The sequence below is a fragment of the Pan troglodytes genome, chromosome 11, assembly GCF_028858775.2.
Source record: "Pan troglodytes isolate AG18354 chromosome 11, NHGRI_mPanTro3-v2.0_pri, whole genome shotgun sequence".
NCBI lineage: Eukaryota > Metazoa > Chordata > Mammalia > Primates > Hominidae > Pan > Pan troglodytes.
Window position 1 is genome coordinate 61117360 of NC_072409.2, and position 12490 is coordinate 61129849.

Consider the following 12490-nt stretch of genomic DNA (forward strand, 5'->3'; position numbering starts at 1 on the left):
TGTTCTAAGTGCTTTACATGTTTTAACACATTTAATCTTCATTAAATCCTATAAAATCGGAACTACTATTATTGGCATCTTAAGAAAACTGTGGACAGAAGGGGAAATTAAGTTGTTTGAGGGCACACGGTAAGAGGTGCAGATGGGATTCCCACCCAGGCTGTCTGATTCCAAAGTCCATGCTTGTCACCACTAAGCTGTTTTCTGCAAGGTTAAAAATAATATAGAGCTGTATAAAATATATGAATAGAAACGATTTTTGCATGCCTCAGTTATTTTTGGGGGGAGAGAATTTTTCTTTTTCCTAACATTGATAAATTTGAATTTTTACCTCACTGAAAACATCTAATATTTATATTTCGATAATATCCTATCTTTTCTCAAGACCACACTTTAAAGTGGTAGTTTCCGAATGGTGGCAATTTTATCCCACAAGGGAACATTTAGCAATGTCTGGAGACATTTTGATTGTCATACTTGGGGGATGAAGAGTTGCCACTGAGTAGAGGCCAGGGATACTGTAAAACATGCTACCTGTTGGGGACAGCCACCCACAATGAAGAATTATCCTGCCCTAAATGTCAATAGCACTGAAGTAGAGAAACCCAGCTTTAAAGTCAATGTTAAGTGTTAGCACACAGGACCACGTGAAAAGCACCTCATCTGGTCATTTGAGTCATTTTGGCCTCAGATTCAGATTATCCTGTTGCTGACTCAAATGACTGCTACGCAGCTGGTTGTGGAAAGGGCTAAAAATACAGATGCACTATCCTTCATCTGGCACAGTTCCACCATGGCTGGAAAGAATTGGAGATGACCTGGGCCAAAAGCTCATCTTAAAAAAAAAAAAAAAATCACTGAACAGTAGAAGTAGAGAACCAATAATTGAACCATTTCTACCATATCAGGAGGTCATTTCAGGGACAATCCACTCTTTTGTAGGCAGAAATATTCACAGGATGTGCAAACTAAACAATATTTGCCATGATTGTAGGTTGCCTTTGAGTAGTTTTTGCTGCTGTGGTTTGCATATTGCTAATTGTGTTGGAACAAGAAGGGTTGTTTGATGACACTAGCAGACTGTGAGTAGTTACACATGCACACACACACATGCATACACACACTACCTTCTTTAGTGGTGTTACTTCCACACTCTCCTCACTCCTTACCCACCAAAAGTACCCCCAAATCCAGGACTGGCATCTAAGATGGGCAACTGTGATCTAGCCCTTATCCATTCAAAACAAGGAAGTATTTCGGAAAAGAACATCTACTTTCCTGTTAGGCAAGACTCATACTCATCTCACCTCTATTACTGTTAGTTCTCACCTCCACCATTTCCTTTATTTTCTGAGAGGAGGCAAAATGTGGCCTGTGAAAGCTGCCTAACAAACACCACAAATCTTGCAGAGCTATTGAAAAAGCAAGGTCACAGAACTTTCACTCCTGTGTGTGGCACTTATGACTTGCAGAGAAAACCACACAGATGCATGAGAAATGGACGTTGGCTCCTTGTGGCCATCCACTAGGAAGGAGAAAAGGAAATGTGCTTACTGTGTAGAACCAGAATTTCACGATGGGTGCATTGTAGAATTCATAGATTTTTCTGCCGAGGGGGATTAACCGGTGCCTGCTCTGAACTTCCTCTTCATCCTTCTTCCTGGAGGACTCCCCGTTGTTTCGTCCCAACATTGCCTATGTTGGAAGAGAATCGCTACCATCATGACAGGGCTCTGGAGAGCACGTTGTTCAATGTGCTCACTTTACAGATGGGGAAAGGATGCTCATAGAACCTAAGAACCCAAGGGCCCAGAGATTTAGAGGTTGTACCTTCCCTAAGAGTGCATTTGCACTACACGTATAATCTGTGAATACCCTTTGCCTGAGATGGAAGGCCTTGGGTATATTTCTTGACCATTCTCTTCTCTTCCACCCTGGGACTTCTAGAAGATGTGGGTTATAGATGATACCCAGAGTCCAGAGAGGAAGAAACAGTGTAGCCTGGGAAGGCCAGGCTTCAGGAATCTATTCTTCCTCCCCACCTGCTCTCTTTCTATATATCATGAAACAGGCTAGATCTGGGTTCAAATTCTGTCTCTTCAGATGATAATGACCCTTAAATCAAAGGTAAATTGGACCAGCATACCTAATTTATCCAAAGGTTGTGAATACTCAAGAGGTAAATTATCTGCTGTGCCTGCAATTAGTTAGGTTAGTGATATGGTTTGGCTCTGTGTCCCCACCCAAATCTTATCTTGAATTGTAATCCCCGCATGTCAAGGGAAGGACCTGGTGAGAGGTGATTGATTGGATCATGGGGGCAGTTTCCCCCATGCTGTTCTCGTGATAGTGAGTTCTCATGAGAACTGATGGTTTTAAAGTGTGGCACTTCCTCGGTCTGTCACTCTCTTTCTCCTGCCACCATATAAGACATGCCTTGCTTCCCCTTTTTGCCTTCCACCATGATTGTGAGTTTCCCAAGGTCTCTTCAGCCATGCAGAACTGTGAGTCAATTAAACCTCTTTGGTTTATAAATTACCCAGTCTCAGGTGGTATCTTTATGGCCATGTGAAAACGGGACTAAAACAGTTAGGGACATCTCCCTGACCCTTAGGCATGTGCCTTGGTTCCCTAATTTTAAACACTGTAAATCCTGAATTACTGCTGGTACTAGTTTTATGGAAGTTCCTGTGAACACTGCCTTCCTCTGCAACTACGTGGGACTAGGAGAAGGATTCCATTCAGGCCTGACCTGGAGAGGTCCTCATCTCCAAGCTGCTGGAAATTTCCTTGAGAACAGAATCATTTCCTTTTCATTCATGACAACAGTAGCAGTGACAACTATAATGACTTAACTGAGAAAGAGTTCCAGGCCCTGGGTCACTCAGACGGGAGACTGAATCCTAACTCAGACACTTCAAATTGGTGGCACCATGGGAAAGGTTTTTAACCACTCTGAGACTTAGTTTCTTTAACTGTAAAATGAGGGTAATAAAGTACTCACTATAGGGTTGGCCTACAAGTCAGGTAGCATCTGGCACTTAATAAGTGCTCAGTAAACACTAGCTAGGCTTTAAAGTGAACTGAGACCTTCTTAGACACTCCTGACTAAAATGATCTAGTTGAGATCACTCACTCACTAGAACAAAAAAAAAAATGTTATTAGAATCTATAACAGCATAATTTCTTGACTTTAATTCTTCAGTACTGTTCTAACACAAAGCTAGTTTCACAAAGTTTGGAGATTTTTATTACATGTGAAGACAGGGTAAGACTTTATAACTTCAGGACTGACAAGGATTTGGGGCAAGACAGAGTACTGGGAAACAAGCTTAAAGTTGAGAGAGCTCATTATAGGAACAATGCATTAGTTTTGAAGTTGAGAATAGAGATAATCCTAGATAATTCTGGCTTAAAACCACTTTACCTAAAGTATACAGATATTAGTTTCAACTACTTGGTTCATTACCTCAAATATCCACTTTACTCAACTATGTAATAATCACAAATGATTGACCTGTAACCAATAGGATTTCAGGAGAAGGTAACTTCCATTCCTTTGTGGACTCCGGCTGGAAAAGTCCCTTGGGTTAATAAAGTTAGATTCCATACTAAGACTTATTGAAGTGTGTATTTTCATCATTGAGTGGAGTAAATCTTTCTGATGGACATGGCACACTAGACTGTGATAGAGTTCTATAAATATTGATCATTGACCTCAAGAAACTCTGAGGTTACATGACATTTGGCTGTCTATAATTTATGTAACATAATTATCATGCCTCTGTTCTGCTTATTTATATGCTTGAGAATCTAATGCTATTTGCGGACACAATGAGATGAGAGTAAAGACAGCCAGAAGGTTTTTAGGCATCTTGGAGAGTGGCATTTTGGGGTAACTTCTGGGGATGGTGACTTTCCCAACAGAGCTATAGACATGCCCTGGGTATGTGGACTTGTGGGGACTTTATTAGGCAAAGTGGAGACATTTAACCAGCACTGCATTCAAAACAAAAGCAAAAACCTGTTTTGCCTTTATTATTCAGATATATTCCAGCATGAATGCATTTGTAAAAGGCTTGTCTTTCACGGGTTTAAGTAAAGCATTTTTGACATTTCATTAATTCCAGCCTAAGCAGCTTAACTTGTGATTTTGTTTATGTCTTTTCTCTGTATTCAGACATTTCCTTTGACATTCCTTAAAGCAGAATCTAACAGGGTCAAATATAGACAAAACCGCACAGCATGATTTGAGAATCTATGCTGGCTAGACACAGATGTCAAGGCTGAGAAAGTTCTTTTGAGGTGAACTAAACTACTAAAAGCTACAAAAATGGAGTGAATTGAGGTTGATATTTTCGTGTATCGTTTTGGAAGGGCCAAAGGAAAATGTCCCATTCCAAGAGAGGATATACTGGTTTAACACAGAAGCTCAAATATCAATCCCATAAAAGGAGGGGAAGTGCCAATGAGCTGCACTCTGCAGTTCTGTCCAAGTTCTGTCCACTGACCAGTGCCTGAGCAGTGACAGAATTTGCCATCAGAGTCAAGGGAAGGGTCCACTTTACAGACAACTGCTGTCCAGCCCTGAGTTTGCCAGGCCACATGTCCTTTCCTTCTTTCCTTCTCCCTGCTGTTTCTGCCTGTGGAGAAGAAGCTTGGGCAGCAAAGCTCTTGCAGAACCTTCTACTGGGCTCTTAGTAAACAACGCCAGGGTCTATTCTCTTGTTACTAAACTTTGCTCTTAGTCTAGAGATGCATCTCTTATGGTGGCTTCTTGAAGGATCAGGTTCTCAAAGCTCTAGGCTGAGCAGGGGAAGCTACCTCCCTTTGCTTTCTTCCTTGAGATCCAACCAGAGAGAATGCTGATTCAGTTTCTGGATGTCTTCCTAGGATGTGTGCTGATGTCAGGACTGTGCCACACTTGATTTTGGAGGCTCATTCATCACTTTTGGATTCTTTCTGCTACATGGTGGACTAAATCAGCTGAGTGGCCACACTTGAGACTAGAGAGACATTCTCTCTCACCCTTAACCTATTGTCTAAAAGTGTGGCTGATGGAGTCTATATGCCTGGGTTCTAATCTTAGCTTTGCCATGAACAGGCTGGGTATCCTTCAGCAATTTAACCTCTATGACTGTCAGCTTCCTCATTTGTAAAATGGGGATTAGGACTGGGCGTGGTGGCTCACACCTGTAATCCCAGCACTATGGGAGGCCAAGGCTAGAGGACTGCTTGAAACCAGGAGTTCAAGATTAGCCCGGGCAATCTCTTAAAAAAAAAAAAAAAAAAAGGCCAGGTGTTGTGGGGTGCACCTGCATTCCCAGCTACTTGGGAGGCTGAGGTGTGAGGATCCCTTGAGCCCAGAGGATCCCTTGAATCCCATTGAGGTTACAATGAGCTATAATCACACCATTTTACTCCAGCCTGGGTGATAGAGTGAGACCCTGTCTCTAAAAATAAATAAATAAATAAAATGGGGATAATAATAGTGCCTATCTTGTGGGACTTTTGTGAGGATTCCATTAGTAAGTATGTGTAAAGCACTTAGCACTGTTAAAACAGTATTAGTTCACAGTGTGCCAGTCTCCAATATAAGTAGTTTACAGGCACACTTTTTACATGAGACAACTACTTGTGAGGTAGACAACATTATTGTTCCTGTGTTTGAGGTTAGAAAATTGTGCCCAAGGTCACACAGCAAGTAGGTAATGGGGCAGGATTCTGGCTACAGAGCACATGTTCAGCTGAAATATTCCATAAAGATTCAGTATTACTATTGCCAATTTTCTTCTAATGATCAAACTATTATATTCTATTCAGAGGACAAAATTATGGTGAGATTGTTAGGGAAGACAGTCATCTGTTACAGAGCTGAGCCGACTCCTCCACAGATTTTTATACAAATCCTCAAACTGAAACAAAAGTTGGCCTTTCATTCAGTAAGTCAGGGATTATGTCTGCAAATAGATCTTTAGGAGAAGCCTACTGGAAGCAAATATTGTTTACCTGCAGGAGAAACAATTCACACTGCTGTCCTACTAGGATAATAATGCAAAGGCCTTTTGTCACCTGAGCAAAATTAATTTGTGATTTCACCCCTTATAGCTTCTGGGTCACTACAGCAATGGTCATTGGTGGGGGTGGTGAGGGAGGGTGAGGCATATTGAGAAAGTCCTTATGGAGCTGTTGCTTGATGACTTCCAAGCTATGAAGCCTTGTTTGTCCCTTTAACAGAATGTGATATTTTTAGCCTCTGCACATGAGCCAGTGGCAGTCACGCTGCTCAGGCGGGGGTTGCAAGAAGCTGTCCCATGTCCAGCTGCCCCCTTCCCTCTGCAGAACAAAGCCTCTATGCTCTATAATTATATGAGGAAGAGCTAATAAAAGCTTTGCATACAAACCTCAAAATTCAATTAGTGCTGTAATTGTGAGCCTGACCCTGAAGACAGATACAGGCTTAGCTTCTGATCCACAGAACAGTACCAGCTCAGTGAAGCCGGCTGCTCTCAAATCATGGATTCCCTTTCCTTCTCTGTGTGCTGAGACAGACACATCATCTGGTTGTTTAAAAAGCTTCGCTTGTTTGGAAAATGTAGAGTGTCTTGCTTTAGAATTTCATTGGTTTGTCCTGCACCACTAGCTGGCTGCAAGACTTCACATATGGGTGGACCCTATGGTCATGCTATTTACACTTTTCCAATACCCTGGTCTCAATACTGAAATGAAAGCACTCCATGATTAAACCTGGTGGAAGGCTGGGAGCAGATGTCTGACCTAAGGAGTTACTGAATCTTGAGCATATCGGTGGGACAAGTGGATTAGGAATTCTGCCCATAGAGAATAACTGTGCAATGTTTTCTTACTGTGAGCTCCATGTCCTCTTCCTCTTTTTCCTTTGTGGGCTTCTCTGGTTCTTCTGCCTCCTTCTCTTGGAGGTGGATTTCCTGGGCCTGAGACATATAGGGCATGTCGTCTTTGTTCTTGAACTCCAAGCTGAGAATTGAAGGAGGAAGTAGAATTCCCAGAATTACCTAAAGTAATAATAATGATAATAATAATAATCACATTTAAAGGATTAAGATTAGGGTGGTTGTTTAGAATCAGAGAGCCTGAGGTATGGGGTATAAGAGTGTATGCGTGTGTGTGTGTACATGTGCACACACAGTTGTTATATGCTCTGTGGGGGACCTGGACATCTGACTAACTAACATATTAACATATTAATACTAAGAGGATCATTTTGTCCCATCTAGGAAATATTTTGCACAGCTCAGTCTCATTTTTGGAGGAAAAAAGCATTTTGCCCAAATTTGTCTTACCCAATTAACACCCACTTTGCATGTGGGTAACAGAGGAAAAAGAGACTCTATTTAAGGCAAAAGTGGGAAAGAATTCAGATTTACATTTAGCCATTAGACAGCGCTTGATTTTGACTGTGAAATCAATTCATACATCTGTCCACTGGCATTTTTTTTTTTTTTTTGCTAATGTGTCAAGTGGAGTGGATTATGTGTTATCTGATTATCTCTGCAAAAAAAAAAAAAAAAAAAAAATGCTGTCCTAAGTTGACCTTGAGAGAATACATGTAGGAAAGCATTTAATTCATTTTAGGGCATCTTCCTGGTATTTGCTACGAGAACAGCAGAAACACAAACACACATACACACACACACACACCCCAGTGGGCTCCGTATGTGCTGAGAGAGTCCCCTTACACACAAGCCCCAGGAGAAGCCAGTGCTGTATTTCTCTCATGTATAAACATCACGCATAAATCTATGCAAGGACACTAAATACGGAAGCCTTTCTTCTGAGAGGGCGGTCTCATTCTTCAGAATGAACAAGTGTGTTTCTGCATGATAATACTGATGTCTGACTGTATTCCCCAAGTCCTCTCTCACCTCTTCTCTCAATCCTAAAACAATTCTGGGGCACAAGACTTCTGAAGATGAACCTCCTTGAAGAAACTGCTCCAAGGTGAAGGGCTAAGACCCCTCTGAAGGGTCAGTAAAAATGATCCTCAAGTAATGAGGCAGGAACAGTCCTTGCTTGAATGCCCACAGGGACGCCAAAGTAGTTCAGGGAAAATGGCTGTGAATTCATGATGCTGAATTCTGGGTGCCTGGCCGGCCTACGAAGGCTCAGGTGGCATGCTGGCATCTTCAGGGGACATGACACCCTGTCCTCGGAGCTGAGAGCCAGCTTGGCTCCCTTCCTGAGGCCGGGCTTGGCGGTCACCAGCAGTGTGGCTATGGAGTGCCCATGACCCACATCACAGAACCTTTCTGTGACTCTAGGCCAAGAGCCCACAGGAAGAGTGGTATGGAGAAGGGGTATTGGTCCCATAAAATGGTGGGTGTCAGGGGCAGGGGTGAGGTTGGGGAGGGGAGGAAATGGGAAATGGGGCCATATAGGTCAAAGGGAACAAAGTTGCAGATATGTAGGATGAGTATGTACCATACAGATGTAATGTACAATACGAGGACTCTAGCTGAAATATTGTACTGTATACTGGAAATATGCTAAGAGAGTAGATTTTAGGTGCACTTACACACACAGGGAAGGGTAATGAGGCAAGATGATGGATATGTTAATTTGCTTGACTAGAGTGACCATTTCACTATGTATATCAAAACATCATATTGGGGCTGGGTGCCAGTGGTTCATGCCTGTAATCCCAGCACTTTGGGAGGCCAAAGCGGGTGGATCACTTGAGGTCAGGAGTTCAAGACCAGGCTGACCAACATGATGAAACCCCGTCTGTACTAGAAATACAAAAATTAGCCAGGCATGGTGGCTTGTGCCTATAATCCCAGCTACTCGGGAGGCTGAGGTAGGAGAATCGCTTGAACCTGGGAGGTGGACGTTGCAGTGAGCCAAGATCACACCACTGCACTCCAGCCTGGGTGACAGAGCAAGGTCTTGTCTCAAAAACAAAACAAAACAAAACAAAACAAAAACCAAAAAACTCTCAAAAAACCCATCTTGTTGTATACCTTAAATTAAAACAAACAAAAAGCTCCCCATATTCTTTCAGTCTTCCATCTCCCATTTTTTTCTGTCTTTCTTTTCCTTTTTCAGTTTCACATTTTCCTTGAAAAACACTGAAAAGAACATAAAAAAAGCAAACGCTATACACCATCCTATTTCCCTTAAAAACAGTAACATCTCTTTCAGTCCATTCAACCTCAAAGGTAACCACTGCAGACAATTTACTATGTGTCCTTCCTGATTTTTATAGGATAATTTATACAGACATAACTATACATAGACACATTAAAAATGGCCTCAGATTATATACAGTGGTCTGTGACTTGTTTTTCTTCATTTAAGAATAGATTAGGATTATCTAGCAATGGCTTTCCAAGTAAATCTATCTCAGTTTTATCTTAGTTTAAAAAGACCTCTCAAGCACATCTGGTAAGAGCCACTGTCTCTATGACATGATGCCAAGGAGGGCCAGGGGTTCAGGCACCCTCTGCAGTGACAAGGTGGCCTAGGTGGGGACTCCTGGTGCAGCTGGCTTTGCTTGTGCAAATGGCAGCCCCTGCAGTACCTGTGCGTGGCCATCCCCTTTGACTCCTCTGAAAAATATTAATGTCCAGGCATCCTCTATAAAGATGCTAATGCAGCAGGACCCAGGGGGACGCCCCAGCCTCTATATGGAATAAACAAAACCAAGCAACACTCTACAGGATTCTGAGGCACAGTCAGGATTTAGAACCTCCCTCCTGAGATAAGAGGATGCCCAATTCCATGGCAGATTTTGGCTGGGAAAACTCTAACCCACCCGCCGGTCCTCATAGCCAGGAGGGCCTTATTGGGCGCGCTGACCTTGAGGCCTGAGTTCTTGCGCATGCGGAGCCGGCCCATCCACATGTCGGTGAGCAGCATCTGGCTGCACGTGTGCGCGATGAAGTCGCGGTGTTTGGCAGCCACGGCAAGCTGCAGGCACGTGGCGTTGCTCCAGTTCTTCAGCTCATACGTCAGCAGTTTCATGGCCAGCTGTTCGTCCTGCTTGTAGGACTGGTCCAGGAGCTCCACAGCCAGCTGGCCAAAGTCTCTGAAAGACAGAATGGGTGGAAGAGTCCTTCAGGTCAGCTTGGAGACTTATAAGATAAAAGTGGACCTGCTGGCCAACCAGAAAATGGGGTCACTGGATGATGTAGGTGTTTCATATGGGGTCTAGTCTGTTTGTAAATTCATCCAGCCAACATCCACTAAGCATCTACTATGTGCCGGATACCATGTATAGAACTGGGGGTATAAGTCAAACAATACATGATCTCTGTACTCAGGCCCTCAGATTCAGTCATATGAGTGTAGGAGGTGGAGCAAGCAATCAATAGAGTACAGTACGTCATTGTCGTCTTCTTCTTTTTTTTTTTTTCTTGAGACAGGGTCTCTCTCTGTTTCCCAGGCTGGAGTGCAGTGGAATGATCATGGCTCAATGCAGCCTTGACCCCCTGGGCTCAAGAGATCCTCCCACCTTAGCTTCCTGAGCGGCTAGGACTACAGGTGTGCACCATCACACCCAGCTAATTTTTAATTTTTTTTTGGAGATGGGGTCTTGCTATGTTGCCCAGGCTGGTCTTAAACTTCTGGGCTCAAACGATCCACACACCTCAGCCTCCCAAAGTGCTGGGATTACAGGCACGAGTCACTGCACCAGGCAGTATGTCCTGTTAAATGTGTCAAACTTCAGTTCAAATTCCAGCCTTGCCACCACAAATGTGTGATCTTGGACAGGTTACTTAAATTCTCTGAGCCCCATTTTTCCTAGCTGAAAGAAGTGCATAACTACGGGGCCTACCTCATGGGGAAGTTGACAGGATGAAATGTTCCATGTTTCTATAGGTACCACCATCTGTGGCACTGTGCACAATAAAGGGGAATTGTTTGTGTCCATCCTGTGTGTGCATCACTGGGGTGATACTGACTTCCCTTAAAGTTCTGAGTAGCTCATACTCTCCAGCACTGGGATCCCACCTTTCCTCCTCTCCCCCTGACCAGCCCATTTTGCTGGGCGGACCCACCTGGAATTGTGATTCAGCTCCTGGGAAATGTCGTCAACCATGTCGTTCTCAGAGGCCTCATGAGCCATGGCTTTGCAGAGCTTGCAGGCCACCAGGGCCTTGGCCATGGCCTCCTCACCGTGCTGCCAGAAGAACAGGGCCATCTTCTGCCGCTTCATGAGGACAGCCCACACCATGAGCTCATGGAAAGGGAAGGGGAAGTGGTTGATCTCAGGATCATCCAAGTCAATGTCCACCTCTTCTTCACGTTTCTTGGTTGTCTTTCTTCCTCGCCTCAAGGGAATATCATCCTGTAATTACAGGGAAACCACACAGACTGAGTTAGAAATGAATTGGTTCATTTCAGCAAGTAGCAATTGTATATCTTCTCCCAGCTAGCTCTGGGATCAATACTGAAATGAACTAGGCCAGCTCCTGTCCTAAAAGAACTCACAAGCTCATCCATGCCCAACTTTAAAACAAGTGATGATAAATGCATAAGCATAGTGCTGAGGGAACATGTCAGTGTTACACTCTGATTAAAAAAATTATTTTTTAATGGGCCATTTTCTTTTTACTTCTGTCCATTTATTTCTTCAAAAGGTAATGTTTGTACCTAATGATGGACAGCACTACCCTTTTTGCTGAAAGGATAAGGACATCCTAGATTTTTATTTGCATATATGACAGTAACCACATGAACAAAAGATGGCAAGTGGTTAATTTATCTCAAGTTTCTGAATACCTATTAGATGCATTTCTGAAGTAGTTCTGGCCTTTAGACCTGTCACCACTTGTAAACACTCATGAATAGATTTTGATTACTAGAATTTATGTGCTTCCTTGGTTTTCAGGTTAGTATTTCAAATAGGATTTTTTTTTGTTTGCATTGCAGATATAACCTCATGGTGGAATTTTCAAAGGTGCTGTGAGCAACCCTTATGACACATTATATATATATTATTATATATATATAATATATACATACTATAGTATGTAGTATATATAGTATTACACATTATATATACTATATATTTATAGTATATATATTTTATATATAGTATATATATTATGTGTATATACACTATATATTATTTTATATATATACTATATATGTAGCATATATATAATGGGTAATAAAGAGAATAAATCATTGACACTAATAATTTGGACAAACACTTACCTCCATTCCCAGCAGTTTCAAGGCTTTGGGCTGTTAAAAAAAATGTTGTGAACAAAGTTAGATCAGTTAGATCTTTCTTTCATAAAGGTAAGAAGAGTCCTATTATATATTTTTTGTTTTGTTTTGTTTTGTTTTGATTGAGACAAGGTCTCACTTTGTCACCTGAGTTGGAGTGTAGAGGCATGATCATGGTTCACTGCAGCCGCAACCTCCCGGGCTCAAGTGATTCTCCTACTTCAGTGCCCCACGTAGCTGAGAGTACAGGTGCATGTTACCATGCTTGGCTAAG

General features: G+C 42.5%; 1 protein-coding gene across 27 annotated transcripts in view; it reads right to left on the reverse strand.

The window, feature by feature from the left end:
• Nucleotides 1–12490, reverse strand: part of TRPM3 (transient receptor potential cation channel subfamily M member 3) — a 901150-nt gene that overhangs the window by 80127 nt on the left and 808533 nt on the right. For 17 of the 27 annotated variants that reach the window (XM_009456711.5, XM_054658879.2, XM_003951456.6 and 14 more), the window contains 5 exons: nt 12202–12231; nt 11040–11329; nt 9838–10066; nt 6867–7034; nt 1555–1695 (listed from right to left, as the gene is read on the reverse strand). In XM_009456711.5, the coding sequence (XP_009454986.1) occupies nt 1555–1695; nt 6867–7034; nt 9838–10066; nt 11040–11329; nt 12202–12231 (858 nt within the window). The remainder of the gene's footprint in view (nt 1–1554; nt 1696–6866; nt 7035–9837; nt 10067–11039; nt 11330–12201; nt 12232–12490) is intronic. The other 10 variants (XM_054658878.2, XM_054658880.2, XM_003312133.6 and 7 more) reach the window with 1 other exon arrangement.